The following is a 25,986-nucleotide window of genomic DNA, read 5'->3' as shown; positions in this document are numbered from 1 at the left end:
CAATAGAAATTGCATGCAGGTAGGCGTCAGCGCGTTTAGACAATCACAAAGGATAGAATGTTGGTGTTAGGATTCTGATTGGTGGTCATGCTTTGTTTTGGGAAATCCGTCACTTCCTGCTTTCGTTGCGGCTAAGCGGAAGATAACATTGGAATTTCAGCAGGCAGTTTGTCGGAGAATAAGTACGCTATTTGGTATAGCTTTATTCTATACATTTTGATATATAAAGTTTGGAGTGCTAATTTTCATCATGGTAAGTACTCGACAACACTGGTTTTGACTGTTGCTTATGAAAAATGCAAACGTAACCAGTGCCACATCGTATCGGAATTCACTAGCTAACGTTAGCCGTTAACTGTTAGGTTGGTAGTAGGAAATAGTTAGCCATTCAAATCAAAGGAAATATGCACCATCATTCTGACAAAATTAATATCTAACGTTACCTTGCTCAGCAACTTTACTTGTGAATCGTACAGCTTTAAAAAGTTAAATGGTGTCACTTGTCAGCTAGTAGGCTGAAGTAGGCTAACTAGTTGGTATGATGATGTTTGAAATAAAAGTTGGATTTGAAATTAGTCAGGGTAACGTTGTCAAACCAACTCTAAAAATAACACATTTTTACCTGATCTAACTACTTTATGTTTCTCAAAATATTTGCCACAGTTTTCCTTCAACATGTTTGACCACCCGATGCCACGGACCTTCCAAAACCGCTTCTCCACTCAATACCGCTGCTACTCTGTGTCCATGCTGGCGGGTCCCAACGACCGGTCTGATGTGGAGAAAGGAGGAAAAAGTAATTAATCTATATGATGGCAATTCTATAAATTGCCAACTTTCAAATATATCATAACTATACCAGGAATGTATACAGTTTGACACCTAAGCTTTTCCCCACTGTCCTATACACAAGTGACTGTAGATATTGCAGTCACTGTCATCCTACTGTCAATTGATTCTGCCTTATCCTGCTCTGTAAGTGTTTTTCAGTGCTCATATTGCTCTGTTTTCTCATTATAGTTATAATGCCGCCATCTGCACTTGACCAACTAAGTAAGTATACTCCTACTTTATCCAGATTTAAACTCTGATGATCTACATATGCAATTTTTCCGAACCTGAGTTTTATACCCAACAGATGACTTATTCTTACCCTTCACTCTTTTCCACCAAAGGCAGACTTAACATCACCTACCCCATGTTGTTCAAACTTACCAACAAGAACTCAGACAGAATGACACACTGTGGTGTCCTGGAGTTTGTAGCAGATGAGGGGATTTGCTACCTGCCACACTGGGTGAGGAGGGTTGTTTTATTTCAACACTTATTTTTTATAAATCTTGTGCCATATTTCTATCAAAGGATGCTTTAACTGCAGAGCTGTGGGGAAGTGGTAACACTCCCTGGCACAAGTCACATACAGTGGGAGAAGAAGTATTTGATACACTGCTGATTTTGCAGGTTTTCCTACTTACAAAGCATGTAGAGGTCTGTACTTTTTATCATAGGTACACTTCAACTGTGAGAGACGGAATCTTAAACAAAAATCCAGAAAATCACATTGTATGATTTTTAAGTAATTAATTTGCATTTTATTGCATGACATAAGTATTTGATCACCTACCAACCAGTAAGAATTTCAGCTCTCACAGACCTGTTAGTTTTTCTTTAAGAAGCCCTCCTGTTCTCCACTCATTACCTGTATTAACTGCACCTGTTTGAACTCGTTACCTGTATAAAAGACAACTGTCCATACACTCAATCAAACAGACTCCAACCTCTCCACAATGGCCAAGACCAGAGAGCTGTGTAAGGACATCAGGGATAAAATTGTAGACCTGCACAAGGCTGGGATGGGCTACAGGACAATAGGCAAGAGCTTGGTGAGAAGGCAACAACTGTTGGCGCAATTATTAGAAAATGGAAGAAGTTGAAGATGACGGTCAATCACCCTCGGTCTGGGGCTCCATGCAAGATCTCACCTCGTGGGGCATCAATGATCATGAGGAAGGTGAGGGATCAGCCCAGAACTACACCGCAGGACCTGGTCAATGACCTGAAGAGAGCTGGGACCACAGTCTCAAAGAAAACCATTAGTAACACACTACGCCGTCATGGATTAAAATCCAGCAGCGCACGCAAGGTCCCCCTGCTCAAGCCAGCACATGTCCAGGCCCGTCTGAAGTTTGCCAATGACTATCTGGATGATCCAGAGGAGGAATGGGAGAAGGTGGTCTGATGAGACAAAAATTTATCTTTTTGGTGTAAACTCCACTCGCCGTGTTTGGAGGAAGAAGAAGGATGAGTAGAACACCATCCCAACCGTGAAGCATGGAGGTGGAAACATCATTCTTTGGGGATGCTTTTCTGCAAAGGGTACAGGACGACTGCACCGTATTGAGGGGAGGATGGATGGGGCCATGTATCGCGAGATCTTGGCCATCAACCTCCTTCCCTCAGTAAGAGCATTGAAGATGGGTTGTGGCTGGGTCTTCCAGCATGACAACGACCCAAAACACACAGCCAGGGCAACTAAGGAGTGGCTCAGTAAGAAGCATCTCAAGGTCCTGGAGTGGCCTAGCCAGTCTCCAGACCTGAACCCAATAGAAAATCTGTGGAGGGAGCTGAAAGTCCGTATTGCCCAGCGACAGCCCCGAGACCTGAAGGATCTGGAGAAGGTCTGTATGGAGGAGTGGGCCAAAATCCCTGCTGCAGTGTGTGCAAACCTGGTCAAGAACTACAGGAAACGTATGATCTCTGTATTTGCAAACAAAGGTTTCTGTACCAAATATTAAGTTCTGCTTTTCTGATGTATCAAATACTTATGTCATGCAATAAAATGCAAATGAATTACTTAAAAATCATACAATGAGATTTTCTGGATTTTTGTTTTAGATTCCGTCTCTCACAGTTGATGTGTACCTATGATAAAAATTACAGACCTCTACATACTTTGTAAGTAGGAACACTGCCGATTTTGCAGGTTTATCAAATACTTGTTCTCCCCACTGTATATAAGACTCCCCACCAGAGACCAGGGTTTGATCCCCACCCTTCCCACTGTTTCTCTCCTTCTTGCCTATCTCCCCCTCTGATTTCCTTTCTGTCTAAATAAAGTGAGAACACTTCAACCAAAATATATATATATATATATACACTACTCCAAAAAATAAAGGGAACACTTAAACAACACAATGTAACTCCAAGTCAATCACACTTCTGTGAAATCAAACTGTCCACTTAGGAAGCAACACCGATTGACAATAAATTTCACATGCTGTTGTGCAAATGGAATAGACAAAAGGTGGAAATTATAGGCAATTAGCAAGACACCCCCCAAAACAGGAGTGATTCTGCAGGTGGTGACCACAGACCACTTCTCAGTTCCTATGCTTCCTGGCTGATGTTTTGGTCACTTTTGAATGCTGGCGGTGCTCTCACTCTAGTGTTAGCATGAGACGGAGTCTACAACCCACACAAGTGGCTCAGGTAGTGCAGTTCATCCAGGATGGCACATCAATGCGAACTGTGGCAAAAAGGTTTGCTGTGTCTGTCAGCGTAGTGTCCAGAGCATGCAGGCGCTACCAGGAGACAGGCCAGTACATCAGGAGACGTGGAGGCCGTAGGAGGGCAACAACCCAGCAGCAGGACCGCTACCTCCGCCTTTGTGCAAGGAGGAGCACTGCCAGAGCCCTGCAAAATGACCTCCAGCAGGCCACAAATGTGCATGTGTCTGCTCAAACGGTCAGAAACAGACTCCATGAGCAGTGTATATGGATGGATGCTTTTAATTGGGAACCGTGTATGTTATGTCACATGCATTAAAGTTAGGGATGGGCATGAGTACTCTAATTGACTACTTTAAAACTCCATCTTTAACCAGAGATCACTTTTTTTTCTCAAATACTGTAAAACTATTTGGTGGAATGTGCTTTGTGGCTGCCTGAACGGGCAAGTGACATTTTGTCACCCTTACCCCTAAAAAAACGAACGTTAATTTGCTTTGACTCTAGTGTTCCATTTGTACATGTGCATTTGTGGGGCACAACAAAAAATAATACAATTCTTCTTCCTAAATTCCCTTTCCCCTCCGTGTCTCTTTCACTCAATTGCATTCCGACCGCTCCCTCTACACACGCGTGCTGAGGGCGCACGCAAGCTCCTTTTGGCCTACAGAAATAAATGCCTATAAAAACGTATCTAACTGATGAGACACACAACCTACATTCCTTGCCAAATGGCATCAGTTTTATCACAAATTCAAATCAAAATGGACTGGTTGATTGAAGTAGGAAAATGTGTTCCAACAACGAGCAGCAGTTTTGGAATAATTGCGTCCCGTATATTTTCCGCTTCGGCTACTTTGCGAACTACTGATGCCATTTAGAATTCATGGTTGCTCAGGGCCTGAGACCCCAAGGACTGTCATATACTGTAAGAGAATTGAAGACTGTTCTTTGCTGTACAACAAGGTTTTTCAGCAGTTCCTTGGGGAGAAATCTGTGCATTCAGCAGGAGCAGAGGACACACTGGAAAACAGGCTTTTCAACATGCACCGCTCAGAGACAACCGAGGGCATAAAATTGCACATAATCGCAGCCTTGAAAAATGAGTCATCTAATCTCAGAGTTGTGATGGCTACTTCAGCACTGGGAATGGGGATAGACTTTAAGCATGTCATGTAGTCAACTATGGACCACCTCAAGACCTTGAGTCCTACATGCATGTATGTCCTTGTATGGCCCAGCCAGAGCCCGGACTTGAACCCAATCGATCTCCGGAGAGACCTGAAAGTAGCTGTGCAGCGACGCTCCCCATCCAACCCGACAGAGCTTGAGAGGATCTGCATAGAAGAATGGGAGAAACTCCCCAAATACAGGCGTGCCAAGCTTGTAGCATCAAACCCAAGAAGGTGCTTCAACAAAGTACTGAGTAAATGGTCTAAATACTTATGTAAATGTATTTACTTTTTTTGCCAACATTTCTGAATCTGTTTTTGCATTGTCCTTATGGGGTGGTGGAATGTGCTTTGTGGCTGCCTGAACGGGCAAGTGACATTTTGTCACCCTTACCCCTAAAAAAACGAACGTTCATTTGCTTTGACTCTAGTGTTCCATTTGTACATGTGCATTTGTGGGGCACAACAAAAAATAATACAATTCTTCTTCCTAAATTCCCTTTCCCCTCCGTGTCTCTTTCACTCAATTGCATTCCGACCGCTCCCTCTACACACGCGTGCTATTGTGTGTAGATTGAGGATTTTTTCAAATTCATTTTAGAGTGAGGCTGTAATGTAACAATATGTGAAAATAATTACATAAATAAATGCAACAAAGAATGTAACGTTATAAAAGTAAATACACGTTTTGTCAGTCTACGTTGTTATTGGTTTCAGTATTACGTCTTTTTTCTTTCTTAAATTACTTCTCTAACTGTGGCATTCAAGATGACAGTTTCCATTCCAGAGTTTCAGCACTACAGTTGAAATCAACAGTCAACATTTGTGCCTCTGTCTGTGTGCCAAACGGGCAGACAGTTTGTTCTTCTCACGGTGTAATGTCCGTTTGGTTGATGAATCTGATCCATTACACTTGTTCCTCATAGTCCAATTTGTGCATCAGGTTTATTTGGAAGTTCTGGAAGCTCGGGTAGAACCTGCCAGGTGTCAAAGCAAACGCCTTCTGATGAAGAAGCGCACTTACTATATGGTTGATGTCCTCAGATTTACTTGAGATTGAGTGCTTTCCAGACTTTGGCTTCAGCTCAGTCTTTATCAAATCGCTGCATGAGGTCTGTCTTCTCTCGTTATGGTCCTGCTGAATTTCTGTGCAATGTCAAACTGGACTTGGGCACCTTGATGCTGGATGAGGTCTTTTGTGAGGCGCACATGGTGTTCGCCATTCTTGCATCAAATACTTTGGTATTGCTCTGGGCTGATTACCTTGAAGACATGTACCAATTCTTTCCAAAGGACCTCTTAAGTATCTGTTACCTTGTACTAGAAGTAGTTGTAACAGTGACCTTAAATAAAAGGAAAATAAGGTTTTAATATCTGAGACTGTCATAATGCATTATGCAACACATTTGCATGTGCCACATAAAATGGGCTTTATCAGTTTCTTCATTGTTATGTGGAAAAAAACGGTATAAATGATCTAGGCTACAATTGTCACTATGATCAACTGAATATATTATTAAATGTAGCCTACAAATGTGAGCCTGTAGGACTTGTGCAACACTAACCGATAAGTCAATGAAGAGGGTAATGATTAATACTGGGATAATAAACAAACCAAAAATCATTGACAAAAGTTAGCTGTAGATAGCTACATTGTTCGAAGGTAGAGTACTTTAACTATGTAGTGATCACTTTTTTGTCACTTACAGCCAATGATGCACAGAAAAACGGTGCTTGTAGCGGTTGAATTCCTATATCTAGCAGCTGGTCATGTGTCTCTGGGGCTGGGACCCTGAACAAGCCTCGTCTCTCCGGACTCTTTCTGCTTTTCTGAACAGACACTCTTTTGGTACTTCTTGGGGTCGAGACAGCCATTACACATAATTTCATTCTATGTTCCAGATGCGTGATGCATCACTTCGCACTGGCATCTTTTTTTTTTTACTTGGAAAAAATATTTAGTTTAATTCTGTTTATATTACATAATGTTTTTTACTATAACGTGTCTTGACCGTGTTAAGGGCTCGGGAATTAAGCGTATCTTGTCTGATTTAAGACACGCTTAATTAACACAACAACAAAGCTATGCCAGTGCACAGCCATCGGCTTCTACAAACAAGCGCCACTGCTAAGGTTACTGACATTTTTAAAGATTGTGTTTCATGATATAATATAACCAGTTGATATTACGGTTTCAATAAATTAATATTAAAATGGCATTGCCTAATATTGAGTTGCATCCCCTTTTACCCTCTGAACAGCCTCAATTCTTCTGAGCATTTTTTATTTTATTGAACCTTTATTTAACTAGGCAAGTCAGTTAAGAACAAATTCTTATTTACAACGACGGCATACTGTCCACAATCCATGTCTCAGTTGTCTCTAGGCTTAAAAATCCTTCTTTAACCTGTCCTCCCCTTCATCTACACTGATTTGAAGTGGATTTAACAAGTGACATCAATAAGAGATCATAGCTTTCACCTGGTCAGTCTATGTCATGGAAAGAGCAGGTGTCCCTAATGTTTTGTACACTGTCTCTATGGGGCAATTAGGATTTGTTATCTGTAATGGTTGTGATTAATTAGGCATTGTTGCGCACTGTTCCCATGTTTTTTCCCAATGCAGGCCTTGTTCAAAAAATATTTTCGAAAAAGATATTGGAGTACTCGAACAGTCAAAACATTTAAAATCAAATCAAATTGTATTGGTCACATACACCTGGTTAGCAGATGTTAATGCGAATGTAGTGAAATGCTTGTGCTTCTAGTTCTGACTGCAGTAATATCTAACAATTTCACAACAACTACCTTACACTTGTGTGTATAAAGGAAGGAATAAGAATATGTACATATAAATATATGGATGAGCGATGGCTATGCGGCATAGGCAAGATGCAGTAGATGGTATAGAGTACAGTATATACATATGAGATGAGTAATGTGGGGTATGTAAACATATAAAGTGGCATTGTTTAAAGTGACTAGTGATACATTTATTACATCCAATTTTTTATTATTAAAGTGGCTAGAGATGAGTCAGTATGTTGGCAGTAGCCACTCAATGTTAGTGATGGCTGTTTAACAGTCTGATGGCCTTGAGATAGAAGCTGTTTTTCAGTCTCCCGGTCCCAGCTTTGATGCACCTGTACTGACCTTGCCTTCTAGATGTTAGCGGGGTGAACAGGCAGTGGCTCGGGTGGTTGTTGTCCTTGATGATCTTTTTGGCCTTCCTGTGACATCGGGTGGTGTAGGTGTCCTGGAGGGCAGGTAGTTTGCCCCCGGTGATGCGTTGTGCAGACCTCACTACCCTCTGGAGAGCCTTACGGTTGTGGGCGGAGCAGTTGCCGTACCAGGCGGTGATACAGAATGCTCTCGATTGTGCATCTGTAAAAGTTTGCGAGTGTTTTCGGTGACAAGACAAATTTCTTCAGCCTCCTGAGGTTGAAGAGGCGCTGTTGCGCCTTCTTCACCACGCTATCTGTGTGGGTGGACCATTTCAGTTTGTCCGTGATGTGTACGCCGAGGAACTTAACTTTCCACCTTCTCCACTACTGTCCCTTCGATGTGGATAGGGGGGTGCTCCCTCTGCTGTTTCCTGAAGTCCACGATCACCTCCTTTGTTTTGTTGAGTGTGAGGTTATTTTCCTGACACCACACTCCAAGGGCCCTCACCTCCTCCCTGTAGGCCGTCTCGTCGTTGTTGGTCATCAAGCCTACCACTGTAGTGTCGTCTGCAAACTTGATGATTTGAGTTGGAGGCGTGCATGGCCACGCAGTCATGGGTGAACAGAGAGTACAGGAGAGGGCTGAGAATGCACCCTTACGGGGCCCCGGTGTTGATGGTGGAGATGTTGTTTCCTACCCTGACCACCTGGGGGTGGCCGTCAGAAAGTCCAGGACCCAGTTGCACAGGGCGGGGTTGAGACCCAGGGTCTCGAGCTTATTGACGAGTTTGGCGGGTACTATGGTATTAAATGCTGAGCTGTAGTCAATGAACAGCATTCTTCCGTAGGTATTCCTCTTGTCCAGATAGGTTAGGGAAGTGTGATTGCGATTGCATCGTCTGTGGACCTATTGGGGCGGTAAGCAAATTGGAGTGTGTCTAGGGTGTCAGGTAGGGTGGAGGTGATATGATACTTGACTAGTCTCTCAAAGCACTTCATGATGACGGAAGTGAGTGCTACGGGGCAATAGTCGTTTAGCTCAGTTACCTTAGCTTTCTTGGGAACAGGAACAATGACTCATGTGGTAACAGGAACAATGACGCGCCCTCTTGACGCATGTGGGAACAGCAGCCTGGGATAAGGATTGATTGAATATGTCCGTAACACACCAGCCAGCTGGTCTGCGCATACTCTGAGGACGCGGCTAGGGATGCCGTCTGGGCAGGGTTAACACGTTTAAATGTTTTACTCACGTTGGCCACGGTGAAGGAGAGCCCGCAGGTGTTGGTAGCGGGCCGTGTCAGTGGCCCTGTATTAAAATCATCACACCTCTGTGGTCATGAACTTTAGTGTGTATGTTGTCTGTAGTGACATGGTTGTCTGTGTTTCCCCTGTAGATGATGCAGAATCTCCTGCTGGAGGAAGGGGGCCTGGTCCAGGTGGAGAGTGTGAACCTCATGGTGGCCACATACTCCAAGTTCCAGCCACAGAGCCCAGACTTCCTGGATATCACTAACCCCAAAGCAGTGTATGTACAGTTATAGACCTTTAATTACTCACCTCTGCACATTTAAGTGTCATTAAAAATAGACAAATGATTCTCACATTTCACTTCACTGTCTCATAGGTTGGAAAATGCCTTGAGAAACTTTGCCTGCTTAACTACAGGAGATGTTGTCGCAATTAACTACAATGAAAAGGTAACTGTTTAAAGTTAATGGTACACTACACAGCCAAAAGTATGTGGAAACCTGCTCGTCAAACATCTCATTCCAAAATCATGGGCATTAATATGGAGTTGGTCCCGCCGTTCCTACTATAACAGCCTCCACTCTTCTGGGAAGGCTTTCCACTAGATGTTGGAACATTGCTGCGGGGACATCCATTCAGCCATGAGCATTAGTGAGGTACGGCACTGATGTAGGACGGTTTGTCCTGGCTCACAGTCGGCGATCCAGTTCATCCCAAAGGCGTTTGATGGAGTTGAGGTCAGGGCTCTGAGCAGGCCAGTCAAGTTTTTCCACACTGATCTCGACAAACCATTTCTGTATGAAACCAGGTTGCGTTCTCCTGGCACCCACCAAACCCAGATTCGTCCGTCGAACTGCTAGATTGCGAAGTGAGATTCATCATTCCAGAGAATGTGTTTCCAGAGTCCAATGGCAGCGAGCTTTACTCCACTCCAGCCAACGCTTGTCATTGCGCATGGTGATCTTAAGCTTGTGTGCGGCTGCTCGACCATGGAAACCCCTTTCATGAAGCTCCCGACGAACAGTTCTTGTGCTGACGTTGCTTCCAGAGGCAGTTGGAACTCAGTAGTGAGTGTTGCAACCGAGAACAGGCGAGTTTTAATGCGCTTCAGTCACTTGTGTGGCCTACCACTTCGCGTTTGAGCCATTGTTGCTCCTAGACATTTCCACTTCACAATAACAGCACTTACATTTGACCGGGGCAGCTCTAGCAGGGCAGAAATTTTATGAACTGACTTGTTGGAAAGGTGGCATCCTATGATGATACCACGTTGGAAGTCATTGAGCTCTTCAGTAAGGTAATTCTACTGCCAGTGTTTGTCTATGGAGATTGCATGGATATGTGCTCGATTTTATACACCTGTCAGCAACGGGTGTGGCTGAAATATCCAAATCCACTCATTTGAATGGGTGTCTACAAACATTTGGCCATATACTGTATGATGACTGTATTACAATGCACAAGGCAAAACTGTAATGGAATTTGACTTGTCACCAGAATTTTGCTTCTAAATGTAAGGTGTGGCATCACAGTAGGCTGCTGAGGGGAGGATGGCTTATAATAATGGCTGGAATGGGTTCGATAACATTCCATTTATTCCGTTCCAATCATTAATATGAACCCGTCCTCCCCAAATGTGACACCGGCAGCCTGTGTGTGGCATACAGTTGTGCCTGACCTGTTATCTTTCTCTATACTGATTTTAGATCTATGAACTGCGAGTGATGGAGACTAAGCCAGACAAGGCAGTGTCTATCATTGAATGTGATATGAATGTAAGATCTTCTGTACTATCTATCATACCATAAGTGGAGACACAACACTAACTTAGATTATGGTACCTAATAGCTCTACCTCACCCAGCCATACCTGTTGTTGTCTCTCAGGTGGATTTTGATGCGCCGCTGGGTTACAAAGAACCAGAGAGGTGTTACAAAGCACCAGAGGAGCCCACAGTAAGAACAACACATGTTGAGTATTTCTAATCCGGTCTCAGTGTTTATACTGTATGTTTTGATGAACTCTAATCACTCCTCACAACAGGAGGAGGAAGGAGACCCCAACACTTGGACTGATATGGACATGAGATTCAGAGTGAGTTTATGCTTATGGATTTTTTTCCTTACTTACCTCAGTTCATACCCATATGGTTCATGTTCTCTTTCATTTATGCGAAGCTCATGCAGTCCTCAATTCAACCCATGAATTAGTCTATGAATACTTCTCTCTATAGGCTTTCACTGGTTCAGGCAATCGTCTGGATGGCAAAAAGAAAGGCATCGAGCCCAGCCCCGTCCCTATCGATCCCAGTGACATTAAAAGGTTGGGAGCTATTACCAGTCCAAAAACAACCCCAAGCCCTTTCCCCATATCCGGTCACTTTTGTATTTGCAGCTATGATGAAATCAGCTCTGATCTTAATCTTTAACCCCTCTCTGTCCCAATACAGAGGGATTCCTAACTATGAGTACAAGGTTGGCAGGATCACCTTCATCAGAAACTCTAGGCCTTTGCCCAGGAAAACAACAGAGGATGTAAGTATGATGGTCAAAGAAGGAAAATGTCATAAACTGCTTCATCCCTTTCTTGCAAACACTGAAATTCCAGGAAGGCATAAAAGCTGTATTTAGATGGTTCAAATTGTATGTGCCAGATTTGAATGATGTACGCTAAAGCTAGTTGCATGTTTTCAGGAGGATTCAGAATTCATCGCCTTCTCTGGCGAGGGAAAGTCACTACGCAAGAAAGGTGGCAGAAAGCTTTGAGGCACTACAGTATTCAACTGCAGAGACTGACTGACTGCAGACTCTGCATACATACTCACACACCCACCATAAGCAACCAATAAAGGCAGGTCATGTTAAGAGCTGGGTTCATTTTTTTCTTTTCCTTGGCAGGAATCAACAAGGCGTTACTTTCCTTTGATCATATTGTAATGGTCTTGCCCATGGTAAGCATGTTAAAAGCACATAAAAACAATTGAATGTTATTAGGACTGTGGTTAGAGTCCAGGGTTGCTGGTATGAGCCCATTCAAAGACAGCAACCCTTTCAATACAATATAATAAATATCATAAACAATTTTCTACCTTTCAACAGAATGACCTTTGTTAATGTTGGAGTGGGTTTGATTTTTCTTGATTTTTCTTGGAATATGTATCAAATTAATTTGGAAACGCTCCTCTGACATTGGAACCTGTTGGACTCGAACTGAGTGATGAGTGGTAGATAAATGCTATTTCCTTTGTTTATTTATCAACACTCTGAAATAAAGTACAGTGTTTTGAATAAAGTGCACTCTGTATAGATCTGTTTATTTTTGTCTTAAAATAATTTGTGTGTGGAATGATGCGTCCATTATATTAGTTTATAGAGCCTAATGTTAAAGTGTATCAGTAGGTATTGAAATAGCTACATATTGTATTTCACAAGTGTGCGGATTCAAGAATAAAACACAGTAAAGGGATACAAGAACAACTTGAAAATAAATGTGAATAATTTAGGGATTTATGAGTCTGAGCTGCATGGTTGGTTGGAGGCAGTCTCACAGTATGGACTAGGATAGAACAATACAGAGAAATCATTGGACATTTTACATGACTGAAAATCGCCAACTTTTTGATGCCTTTTCTTTGTATCTGACTGGTATTGCCGGCAACAAAGCCTGTACTTTTATCTCCACCAACCGATCTAGTTATGATTGCAGTAATGTATTTAAAAGTCCTGAGTATAAATGTTGCCTTTCATCTTAGTCTTTGGCACATATTAAGTCATGAACATTCTCTTGTCCGTCAAACTTTTTCTTGTCAATCACAAAGCTTTACAGAAATGCTTTTTATGCATTTATTCTCTCCATTTAAATGCATGTAGTTCTGTCTTTGAGTTGTTCTTGTCTATTGTCACAGAAATGCTTTGGCATTTGGTGTGGGGGAATGCACTACAGGAGGTAGGTGGCACCTTAATTGGGGAGAAAGTGCTCGTGGTAATGTCTGAAGCGGAATTAGTGGAATGGTATCAAACACATGGTTTCTATGTGCTTGATGCCATTCCATTTACACAATTCCAGACATTTTTATGAGTCATCCTCCACTGGAATGCACACTTTAAAAAAAATTCTTCTTGACTTTGCCAAATAAATATTTAAAAGCCCTCTATATTTAGTGAATACATGATGGATTAGTGTGCACATGTTTCTAACTTCAACTACAAATGGCTAGTAGGTTGAGAAGCGAAAGTGTGTGTAATGTGATCACATCCAAGGTGGATCAAAAAAGCTACTTTATGAAATGCTCCTACAGAGGTTCATCCAGGTCAGATGTTTTTAAATTATCTGGAAGAGCAGATTCTAATGCTTCTACCTCAAAAAGAAATTAGCACATGGGCTCTGTTCCAAAATACAACTGTTTTGTTTTGACAGCAGTTCCACATGTTAATGACACTCAAGTTGTGTGGGAAAAATATTATTTATATTTTTGTTCTATTATATTCATTTTTACTATAAAATATAGGCCATATGTGTTGACTTGACTGATCGGGGCAGGAGAATGTAGGCTAATGGTGCTTTCAAGACAACTGGGAACTTGGGAAAAAATTTGGTAAAATTATGGCTTCAGTGATCTTCGGGTCAGAAAGTCAGAGCTCTTGGAATTCCGAGTTGGATGCCAATTCAAGACGATTTTTCCCAGTCTGAGCTTTTCTTTTCTTCGAGTTACCAGTTTTCTTCAACGCTCGGAAGTTGGAGATTTCCGAGTTCCCAGTTGTTTTGAGTACGGCGTTACACTTCAGCTCTACTATAAGCTTCACGTTGCTTTGCCATCAGCGTTGTGTCAATGTGACGCTCTACCTGCTACAGAGCTCATTGTTTTGAGAGCAGAGGGGAAGGGCGTCTTTATTTTATTTTCCGCTACTGTGATCAGGGCAGGGGAATGTAGGTTCCGAAGTGGCGCAGCGGTCTAAGGCACTGTATCTCGGTGCTAGAGGCGTCACTACAGACCCTGGTTCGATCCCGGGCTGTATCACAACTGGTCACAGCGTCGTCCGGGTTAGGGTAGTTTAACCGTCATTGTAAATAAGAATTTTCTTAACTGACTTGCCTCGTTAAATAAATAACAAATAATTGCGACGTTCATCAAGTTTGCGCTCAGCAGACCTGAAATTTGCTCAGTGATGAAAAAAAATTGAGGGAACATTTGTGTCCACATACAATAATAGAATAACATACTTTTGTATAGTGTATTTGTCTGATGTTTCTTAGGACCTGCATAAACATTAATGGATTTTTGTCCAGCCAACTTATATAATTACCAGAACATAGGCTATCTGACAATGTTTTGAGTAGCCAACTTTTTATTCACCATAACAGGAAAATACAAGGTAATTATTTACAAGTAGGCTATGGCAAGCTGCTAACTTACTGTTGTGAATGTGAAGGAAGGAAAGTAGTGGAAGGTCTGAATTTAAAATGAGGAACTTAGAACATGCAGCTGTCAAGTTACAGTGACAACGGTCGCACAACGTTGAATGTCTTTTGCTCCATCCTGACAAAAACAATGGCTACATAAAAGGCGAATACCGAAAAGAAAGAGGTAAAAATAGAAATGTTGCCCAATTGTTTTTACAGGCAACCTACCGTGATTCCTACGTGTAAGCAGTATGAGGGACTCACAACAAGTCTCCGGTCTCTTGTAAACAAACACCACCTGACTGGGACCGAGGTAAAGACAGTTTCAGGTTGGATATTCGACGGATATTCGCCTGTAGTTTTCCTTACGTCCACCAACAGCAGTTAAGGACTGTCAACATAGTGACAAATCACATTTTTCAAATTACAATAGATATTTGACCATTACTCCTAAAACTTTCAGAACTGGTTCTAGCTAACCCGATGGCATAGACACACATTGCACACATTTCTTTTTTGTCGATTTACATCTCGCACTATTTTAAATTATTTATTTACATTTTTGAATATCAATAGCTCATTGGTCATTTGACCTACTGGACTCAAGCAAGGTTCAGTATGTCCACTTATTACCCTTCTATATTGCACACCTGTTAGTTTGTCCATTTTCATCTCACACATTTTTACATTAATTTTTCCAAATGTAAATTGTGAATAGCTGCTTGGTCATATGACCTAGGGACTTCAAACAAGGTTCAGTATGTCCACTGATTACCCTTCTATATTGCACACCTATTGCAAAACCATGTGAGATGAAAATGGACAAACTAAAGGGTGTGCAATATAGATGGGTAGTCAGTGGACATTCCGAACCTTGTTTGAAGTCACTAGGTCACATGACCAAGGAGCTATTGAAATTCTAAATGTTGAAAAATTAATTGAAAACCATGTGCGATAAGAATGGACAAACTAAAGGGTGTGCAATGTGTAGGCCCCACTGAGTGGACATTCTGAACCTGGTTTGAAGTCACCAGGTCACATGACCAAGGAGCTATTGAAATTCTACATTTTGAAAAATTCATGCAAAACCATGTGAGATGAAAAATTGACAAACTAAAGGGTGTGCAATATAGAAGGGTAATCAGTGGACATACTGAACCTTGTTTGAAGTCACTAGGTCACATGACCAAGGAGCTATTGAAATTTTACATTTGGAATAATTCATGTAAAATCGTGTGAGATGAAAATGGACAAACTAAAGGGTGTGCAATATGTAGGCCCACTCAGTGGACATTCTGAAACTTGGTTGAAGTCACTAGGTCACAAGACCTAGGAGCTATTGAAACTTTACATTTGGAAAAATTCATGCAAAATCTTGTGAGATGAAAATTGACAAACTAAAGTGTGTGCAATATAGAAGAGTAGTCAGTGGACATTCTGAACCTTGTTTGAAGTAAGTATGTCACATGACCAAGGAGCTATTGAAATGAGAATGTTGTTAGTAAAACGTTTACTGTTGACAGGAGAACAAGAGGAGACAATAGGACGAGGTGGATAATTTTATAATAAGGCCGTTTAATCACATGTAAAGATATCTTAGTAAAATCTTGCAGCAAGGCTCTTTCTGTCTGATTCTTATTGAACCTTCCGGAAAAGAGATAGTTTCAAGAATTGTACAGTATTATATAGACAACAAGCAAAGTAGGTAGATCTGCGAGTCTGGCCTTCCGATTGGTCGATCTGGGTCTTGGGTAGTCCTGAACAGGCCTGGTGTCCACGTTTCATTGGTTCCTGAGATAGTTCTTTGTCTTGAGCTCCAACCATGTGTTGGGTGTGTTCTGTGGTTATTATGGGGGAGGGGAATTATGTGTGTCTGTAGTTGGTGTCTTAATAAGTCCAGCATATGTCCAAGAGAAATGAGGAGTATGTGTATTTTTGTATAAAATATGGCTTATGTTGAAATGTAGTTATTACTAGTTTCCAGTCTCTATTACAATTTCTTACAATGTAAAATAAGTTTGTACTTTGTTCACGCTCCCTAACTAATTCAACTAGGAATACGAAACGCTGCTGACATTTCCACATGTTTATTAGCTTTGGAAAGCTAAATGTCTAAATCGTGAAAATAAGACCTGTGCAATGTTGTGCGCAATTTTTCCAACATCATGACACTTATTTGGAGTCTGTGGCTCAAGTGGTTTGAAAGCTATTGAGGTTTGAAAGCGCGAATATCGAACTTGAAACAGTCTTTACCTCGGTTGGTAAGATTCATAATGAAAAATTATGTGACAGGTGAAATGAACGCGATCTTCTTTATCTCCTAACATATTGCACAAGTTGACTTCAGGTATTTACTTAGAAAGCAACAACAAGTATTCACATTTATAATAACAAAAACGAAGCAATTGTTTTGACGGTATTGAAAAACGATCCCATAGCTATTTCCAAATAACTCGTTATACGGTATATACAGTATGCCGCCCAAGGCTACTAATTACCTGCAATTATGATCTCCCTAGCCACCCCGGACCTGTGATAACTACTGGCGTGATTTCAGACCCTGCAAAAGCCTGTGGAACCGTTTCCATAACTACTATACGCATGGCACATCCCTCTCCTGTTGGCAGTGGAAGGAAGACTACTACACATGTCGAGAGTGGGAGAAGAACCCAATTCCAGAGACCAAGGTACAGCTGAGCACTCAATCATCACTTTGAAACGGCCTAAGCAGCACAGGAACCAGCAATCCTGCATTTACAGGGCAAATGCCATCAACATCCAGAAATATTGGCTACAGTTTGCTTATGAACAGGAAATTGTGAAAGATCTCTCTTGCACTGTCCCCTAACCAACTCTGACTGTCCTCCCCCTACCCCGGGAGTCATTACAGCAGAGTGAGAGGAACCGGATGGTGGAGCAGAGAAAGTTCCCGAGTTAACACTGCCATGGCCCTAAACATGGCCAAACCAACCACAATGTAGCATCTAAGGTCTGTTTAGTTATGTAAACTAAATCAAATCAAATGTATTTATTTAGCCCTTCTTACATCAGCTGATATCTCAAAGTGCTGTACAGAAACCCAGCCTAAAACCCCAAACCGCAAGCAATGCAGGTGTAGAAGCAGTAGAGTTACGTAATCTAAATCACAGTAGAGTTGTGGCAAGTAAACCATGGCCAAGTGGCTTATTCAGACTAATCTATTGACATTGCATCTATAATTGTTTTGTATAGAGCTGGTAAAAGTTGTATTTGTTCATGACAGAATGTCTGTTCTGCACAATTTATTACATCTGAATGTTCTGTAACTTAGCTGAATATGCCCCCTGCAGAGGGTGTGAAGGCTTTTTGTTTTAAACACTATTAGTTCAGTTGGCTGGGTAAAAGCCTGCTCTCCAGGACCACCAGAACCACTCTGTCATAAAGGGTTTCTTCCCAGAGGTGTCCAGTGTAATCCAATGGTATTAGGAGAGTGTACCTCTACTGCTTGTGTAACCGATGTGAAATGGCTAGCTAGTTAGCGGGGTGCTAATAGCGTTTCAATCGGTGACGTCACTCGCTCTGAGACCTTGAAGTAGTATTGATTGTGAAAATGTGCTTTGTATTCTTTCCATAAGTTATACAAATTAAGATATGTGTGTGTCTGTATACTGAGCAATGATATCCACTTACTGACCAGTTTATTTGGACCCCCCTTGCCTCCAGCGCAGCCTGAATTCTTTGGGGCATTCTACAAGGTGTCAAACATTCCACAGGGATGTTGGTCCATGCTGCTGCGATGGCATCGCACAGTTGCTGCAGATTGGACGGCGGTACATTAATGTTGCAAAACAGCTCGTTCCAGCTCATCCCTAAGATTGTAACGGCGATCCTCCTCCTCTCCATCTTCGGAAAAGGAGGAGTATTGAGGGAACCAAGGCGCAACGAAGTTTGAACACATATTTATTAAACAAGACGAAAAACGAACACGAACTACACTTGAAATGATACAAAATAACAAACGACGTAGACTGACCTAAACATGAGAACTTACATTGACACGAAGAACGCACGAAATGGAAACAGACTACATAAACCGAAACAGTCCCGTGTGGTACGAAATAACATACAGACACGGAAGACAATCACCCACAAACAAACAGTGAGAACACCCTACCTAAATATGACTCTTAATTAGAGGAGAACACAAAACACCTGCCTCTAATTAAGAGCCATACCAGGCAACCAAAACCAACATAGAAACAGAAAACATAGACTGCCCACCCAAAACACACGCCCTGACCAATTACACATACAAAAACAACATAAAACTGGTCAGGACCGTTACATAACCCCCCCCCTCAAGGTGCGAACTCCGGGCGCACCAGCACAAAGTCCAGGGGAGGGTCTGGGTGGGCAGTTGACCACGGTGGTGGCTCCGGCTCTGGACGCTGTCCCCACACCACCATAGTCACTCCCCGTTTTTGTCTTCCCCTCCCAATGCCCACCCTAAAACTCACATCCCCTAAATAAACAGCCAGCACCGGGACAAGGGGCAGCACCGGGACAAGGGGCAGCACCGGGACAAGGGGCAGCACCGGGACAAGGGGCAGCACCGGGACAAGGGGCAGCACCGGGACAAGGGGCAGCACCGGGACAAGGGGCAGGTCCCGGCTGATAAACTCTGGCAGATCCTGGCTGAGGGACTCTGGCAGGTCTATGCAGGCTGACGGCTCTCGACGCTCATGGCAGGCTGACGGCTCTCGACGCTCATGGCAGGCTGACGGCTCTCGACGCTCATGGCAGGCTGACGGCTCTCGACGCTCATGGCAGGCTGACGGCTCTCGACGCTCATGGCAGGCTGACGGCTCTCGACGCTCATGGCAGGCTGACGGCTCTCGACGCTCATGGCAGGCTGACGGCTCTCGACGCTCATGGCAGGCTGACGGCTCTCGACGCTCATGGCAGGCTGACGGCTCTCGACGCTCATGGCAGGCTGACGGCTCTCGACGCTCATGGCAGGCTGACGGCTCTCGACGCTCATGGCTCTCTGACGGCTCTGGCTGCTCATGGCTCTCTGACGGCTCTGGCTGCTCATGGCTCTCTGGCGGCTCTGGCTGCTCATGGCTCGCTGGCGGCTCTGGCAGATCCTGTCTGGTTGGCGGCTCTGGCAGATCCTGTCTGGTTGGCGGCTCTGGCAGATCCTGTCTGGCGGACGGCTCTGGCAGATCCTGTCTGGCGGACGGCTCTGGCGGCTCCTGTCTGGCGGACGGCTCTAGCGGCTCCTGTCTGGCGGACGGCTCTAGCGGCTCCTGTCTGGCGGACGGCTCTAGCGGCTCCTGTCTGGCGGACGGCTCTAGCGGCTCCTGTCTGGCGGACGGCTCTAGCGGCTCCTGTCTGGCGGGCGGCTCTAGCGGCTCCTGTCTGGCGGGCGGCTCTAGCGGCTCCTGTCTGGCGGGCGGCTCTAGCGGCTCCTGTCTGGCGGGCGGCTCTAGCGGCTCCTGTCTGGCGGGCGGCTCTGCAGGCTCATGGCAGACGGGCGGCTTTGCAGGCTCATGGCAGACGGGCGGCTTTGCAGGCTCATGGCAGACGGATGGCTCAGACGGCGCTGGGGAGACGGATGGCTCAGACGGCGCTGGGGAGACGGATGGCTCAGACGGCGCTGGGGAGACGGATGGCTCAGATGGCGCTGGGGAGACGGATGGCTCAGATGGCGCTGGGGAGACGGATGGCTCAGATGGCGCTGGGGAGACGGATGGCTCAGATGGCGCTGGGGAGACGGATGGCTCAGGCCGGATACGGCGCACTGTAGACCTGGTGCGTGGTGCCGGAACTGGAGGCACCGTGCTAAGGATAAGCACCTTCCTACTAGTGCGGGGAGCAGGGACAGGGCACACTGTACTCTCAAAGCCTACTCTATCCCTGATGCGAGGTACCGGCACTGGTGACACCGGGCTGAGGACAAGCACATCAGGATTAGTAGGGGGAGAAGATACAGTGTGTTCAGGGCTCTGGAGACGCACAGGTGGCTTAGTGCGTGGTGCCGGAACTGTAGGCACCGGGCTAGATACACGCACTACAGGGAGAGTGCGTGGAGGAGGAACAGGGCTCAGGATACGCACTGGTAGCCTAGTGCGTAGTGTAGACACTGTAGGCACTAGGCTGGGGCGGGGAGGTGGCGCCGGAAATACCTGACCGTGGAGGCGTACTGGCACTCTTGAGCATTGAGCCTGCCCAACCTTACCTGGTTGAATACTCCCGGTTGCCCGACCAGTGCGGGGAGGTGGAATAACCCGCACCGGGCTATGTAGGCGAACCGGGGAAACCATGCGTAAGGCAGGTGCCATGTATGCCGGCCCGAGGAGACGCACTGGAGACCAGACGCGTTGAGCCGGCCTCATGACACCTGGCTCAATACCCAATCTAGCCCTACCAGTGCGGGGAGGTGGAATAACCCGCACTGGGCTATGCACTCGTATAGGAGACACCGTGCGCTCTACTGCGTAACACGGCGCCTGCCCATACTCCCGCTCTCCACGGTAAGCCTGAGAAGTGGGCGCAGGTCTCCTACCTGCCCTAGGCCCACTACCTCCTAGCCCCCCCCCAATAAATTTTTGGGAATTACTTACGGGCTTTTTTGGCTTCCGTGCCAGACGCGTTCCCTCATAGCTCCGGTTCCTCTCTCCGGTAGCCTCTGCTCTCCTCAGTGCCTCCAGCTGTTCCCATGGGAGGCGATCCCTACCAGCCAGGATCTCCTCCCATGTGTAGCAACCCTTTCCGTCCAATATATCGTCCCATGTCCATTGCTCCTTCTTTTCCTGTCCCTTTCTCCGTTGACTCCGCTGCTTGGCTCTGGTATGGTGGGTGATTCTGTAACGGCGATCCTCCTCCTCTCCATCTTCGGAAAAGGAGGAGTATTGAGGGAACCAAGGCGCAACGAAGTTTGAACACATATTTATTAAACAAGACGAAAAACGAACACGAACTACACTTGAAATGATACAAAATAACAAACGACGTAGACTGACCTAAACATGAGAACTTACATTGACACGAAGAACGCACGAAATGGAAACAGACTACATAAACCGAAACAGTCCCGTGTGGTACGAAATAACATACAGACACGGAAGACAATCACCCACAAACAAACAGTGAGAACACCCTTACCTAAATATGACTCTTAATTAGAGGAGAACACAAAACACCTGCCTCTAATTAAGAGCCATACCAGGCAACCAAAACCAACATAGAAACAGAAAACATAGACTGCCCACCCAAAACACACGCCCTGACCAATTACACATACAAAAACAACATAAAACTGGTCAGGACCGTTACAAAGATGATCTATTGGGTTGAGGTCAGGGGACTGGGCAGGCCACTCAAGTAAACTGACCTGTATGCTTGTATGTTTCTCTACCTATTGAAATGGAGGCCAGTGTTTCTGTAACACCATTACACAGGCTCTTTGTCTTTATTATTTCACAGGATACCTCATCTACAGTCTGTTATATACATTCAAAAGTATATATATATATTTTTTTTAAGTGAATCCTTTTTCAACCCTCTGGTATGTTTTACTTACAGGTTGTATTTAAACTATGACATTTATGAATGTAACAATACAGTACAAAATGTGAATCACTTTATGAGTTTGAATTGAAACTTGTTCCATGACAGGGCAGTTGTCAATACAATGAATATGACCGGGTCATGGTCCTCTGTTCGGTAAGCGGTTGAAATACCCTTTGAATGAGACATCCATCCACTATTGTTGGCAGGGAGGTTGTTCTGAGCTTTCATGTCTAATCTATTTTCATGAACATGCTCGTCAAATATTTAGTCTGTCCAAATCATGTAAAGACCAGGGGATGTAATAACCATGTCAACACATGTTACGCCCACAATGTTAATGCTGCCACCCTCTCACTGGGTGTAGACTTTGGTGATGTTGTTGTATTTGCCTTCAGGTGCCTCATACTGGGCCTTGGGCGGTGTGTAGCTGGGTCCCTGGTGGTTGAAGGGGAAGAGCAAGGGGTCTGGCCTCAGTGCTGCCTGGTAGAGCTCCTCTGACTCCAGCCTCAGCTCCTCCAGAGCCTCCCTCTGGGCCTCCACAGCCAGGCCTACTGCCTCCATCTCTGCCCGGTGTTGGGTCTGCTCGTAGCAGAAAGAAGTCAAAATGTGGCACAGAAACTGGGTATATCAAAATGTCTACAAAGAAGGTACTGTCAATGGCTGCTCACTGATTTCTGCTTCCAAATATGACTTATGACTGTAGTGATAGAGTTTAAACCAACAATGGCTTACAAGATCACATTTACCTGTTTGTAGCGGGACCACTCCTTCAGCAGTAGAGCCCGACGTTCACTCTCCTCAAAGGGAAGCTGAGGAGCACCACGCACCCTGGGGAAAATCAACAAATAGAGTAGGGATCTATTCAGGTGTACATTGGGACAGAGAAATTAATTTGGATTGAACTAATAGTGTGTCACTAAACAGAACAATTGGTTAAGCACAGCATCATACTCAATTTCAATCCATCAGCTGATTTTGGTGTGTTTCTAAGACTATTGCTGGAGATCACTATGGTAAGCAGGGTTCAAACTAAGCTACTATTGACTGTTGGGGGCGAAGCAACAGTACATTTTCCAAGCTTATGGATGTGCCTACTTCAATGGTAGGGTGTGCCCACCATAGTAACTCATGGTGGTGCTCAGATTTTGTATGGGAATGTCAGCCACTCCATTAATTTAAACACTAAAGGTGTGTGAGCCATACCTGGTCTCGTCCATGTATTTGGCTGGGGTTGTGAAGTCTTCAATGGGAATGAGCTCAGGAGGAACTCTCTCCAGCTTCTTCAACTTCTTCTTCAGTCTCTCTCTCACCATCTGCTCTCTACGAGGGTCCACTTTCTTCTTCTTCTTGGGCTCTGCTCTGTTAGAGCACACGCAGGCAGAATGAGTGAAAGTTGAGCTTGTAGTGCATTTATAACAAATGGTGCCTATAGGAAACTGCAAAGAGAGTCTGAAAGTGCACCAGAGAACAAACCCTTTATAGACAAAAGGATTTTCAACTTACCTTAGCGGCGCAGATGTCTTCAATGTGAGAACAGATGCAAACCAAGGACCTTGACTGACATGACCGTCCACTCCCATCAAAGAGCTGTGCAGAACAACATACCAAATCAGAGGAAGGGGAGAACTACTAGTTAGCTCAATCTAGCCACTGTAACAGATCAAATCAAGCTTTATAAAGCACATTTCAGACATGGAATGCAATGCGGTGTGCTTTACAGGAAAAAACAAATGAAAATAAAAGCTGAAGTATTTACTACACAACAAACATGATAAATAAACAAAAAGAATGACACAAACTGAACAACCAAAAAGCACCCTAAGGAAAGGCAAAGCAGAAAATATGTGTTTTAAGAACTCTTATGTCTACAGTTTCAGCCACCTTCAGGTACGCTATTCCATAGTCTGGGGGCATAATAACTAGCGGCTGCCTGCCTCTTGGTCCTAGGCTTTGGGATAGTTAAAAGGCCAGTGCCAGAGGACCTGAGGGACCTACTGGGTACATAACTTTAATTCATGTCTGACATGTATTGGGGTGCACAATTGTGGATTGATTTAAAAAAAAAACAACAACAATAGAATTATCTTAAAATGAATTCTAAAACTAATAGGCAGCCAGTGCAGATGTAACGGATGTGAAATGGCTAGCTAGTTAGCGGGTACGCGCTAGTAGCATTTCAACCAGTTACGTCACTTGCTCTGAGACTTAAGTAGTGTTGCCCCTTGCCCTGCAAGGGCCGCGGCTTTTGTGGAGCGATGGGTAACGACGCTTCGTGGGTGACTGTTGTCGATGTGTGCAGAGGGTCCCTGGTTCGCGCCCGTGTCGGGGCGAGGGGACGCCGTAAAGTTATACTGTTGCACAGAGACCTTAAAACCAGCGTAATGTGTGCTCTCCGTTTGGTCTTGATCAGTACCCATGCTGCAGCATTCTGTATGTTTTGCAGTTTGACCAACAGCTTTCTTGAAAAGACAAGACAGGATAGCATTACAGTAGCCAAGCCTGCTTGTAATAAAAGCATGGATGAGTCTCTGTATCACCCTGAGAGAAATGGTCGCACCTTGGCAATGTTCCTTAGGTGGTAAAAAAGCTATTTTGGTCACATTCCTAATGTGTGATTCAACATTTTGTTCAGAATCTAAAACAACACCTAGGTTATGTACCTGGTGTTTATTTGTATTGCTAGTGAATTAAAATGTGCAGCTAGATTTTCTCTCTGTGCTTTGGCTCCAACAATAAGTACCTCGTCTTGTGTTGATTTAGCTTGAGGAAGTTGTGAGCCATCCAAGTATTTAAATCACTAATACAGTCTAAATTATCCGTGGAGCTAAAATCTTCTGGTGACACAGAAATGTAAATTTGTGTATTGTCTGCGTAGCGGTGAAAATCAAAGCTGTGCCTTCTGATAACACTGCCAATAGGTAACACACATTTACTGAACAGTACCGGACCCAAAACCGAACCTTGTGGAACTCCACTGCAGTGAATAGATAACGTAGTTCGCTAACTAGCTCAGGTTTTAGCAAACAGCTGGATGAGAAAAGAAAACATGTTCAACTGCTGTAGCTAACGTTAGCTAGCTTGCCTATGCTAACCAGAATTGCATGAGACAACTCACCTAACATTAGTTGGCACTGCAGCCTGTCGGGACAATACCCTACACAGGGCACGCGATACAGCAATGGACATGATCGATATACGATTTGATTACTATTCAATCCAATCAGATACAAGTTATTCACGTGTATCAACACATTTTATCATTGCTGTCCCCTTGACAGCCGCAGGACGGAAGTGCAACTTGAAACAGACGTAAATTTAGCTCGAGCTTCACATGGACACTTTCGATCCCATTGTTGTAGCTCGCCTCGCTCACGTTACGTTGCAACTCGGTCTCAGAGCATGTCGTATTATTATGTACGTAAATACACTCCATTTGTATGAAATGTTACGTTTAGTATGGTTGCATAAGACAGATGGTAACTTAGGTGGTTGGTCGAGGTGGGTGTATTAAGCAAACGTTAGCAACAAATTGTTGCTAATCAGCAACTTTTCCACTACTTACAACTTTGGGACTTCTTAGCATGTTAGCTAACTAACCCTAACCATTTTAGCTAACCCTAACCTATATCCTAAATTTAACCCTAAACTCTAGCCACCTAGCTAGAACTCGTAACATATCATACGTTTTGCAAATTCGTAACATATTGTACATTTTGCAAATTTGTAACACATTGAGAGTTTTTCAAATTCGTAATATATAACACTCTTAGCTAATTCGTAACATATTGCACGTTTAGGATTTTCGTAATATATTATGTGTTTAGTATATTTGTAACATATTGTACGTTTTGCTAATTCGTAAGATATAATACGAATTGAAATTGGTAACATATCATACAAATGGGTGATGGACATCCACAAATTAATACATACCATACGA

General features: G+C 43.9%; 2 protein-coding genes across 3 annotated transcripts; one reads left to right on the top strand and one right to left on the bottom strand.

The window, feature by feature from the left end:
• The first annotated feature begins 113 nt into the window (after positions 1–113).
• Positions 114–12,388, top strand: LOC129826490 (ubiquitin recognition factor in ER-associated degradation protein 1-like). 2 transcript variants are annotated; one of them, XM_055887275.1, is made up of 12 exons: positions 114–253; positions 664–796; positions 1,021–1,053; positions 1,176–1,297; positions 9,239–9,369; positions 9,469–9,541; positions 10,799–10,867; positions 10,979–11,047; positions 11,136–11,186; positions 11,326–11,414; positions 11,542–11,626; positions 11,789–12,388. In XM_055887275.1, exons 1-12 carry the CDS (start codon positions 251–253, stop codon positions 11,855–11,857), a joined length of 927 nt encoding a protein of 308 aa, XP_055743250.1. In that variant the 5' UTR covers positions 114–250; the 3' UTR covers positions 11,858–12,388. The 2 variants fall into 2 exon arrangements, with proteins under 2 accessions (XP_055743250.1, XP_055743249.1); XM_055887274.1 differs by having other exon boundaries at positions 115–253; positions 11,786–12,388.
• Positions 12,389–21,926: 9,538 nt separating this feature from the next.
• On the bottom strand, positions 21,927–25,368 carry mrpl40 (mitochondrial ribosomal protein L40). The gene is made up of 5 exons (XM_055887273.1): positions 25,162–25,368; positions 23,550–23,633; positions 23,250–23,405; positions 22,793–22,874; positions 21,927–22,625 (listed from the first exon to the last, which is right to left on the bottom strand). Exons 1-5 carry the CDS (start codon positions 25,230–25,232, stop codon positions 22,398–22,400), a joined length of 621 nt encoding a protein of 206 aa, XP_055743248.1. The 5' UTR covers positions 25,233–25,368; the 3' UTR covers positions 21,927–22,397.
• Between the last annotated feature and the right edge of the window lie 618 nt (positions 25,369–25,986).

Source organism: Salvelinus fontinalis, chromosome 28 (genome assembly GCF_029448725.1).
Source record: "Salvelinus fontinalis isolate EN_2023a chromosome 28, ASM2944872v1, whole genome shotgun sequence".
NCBI lineage: Eukaryota > Metazoa > Chordata > Actinopteri > Salmoniformes > Salmonidae > Salvelinus > Salvelinus fontinalis.
The sequence above is the reverse complement of the archived record's forward strand: the minus strand, read 5'-3'. Positions and strand labels throughout refer to the sequence as shown.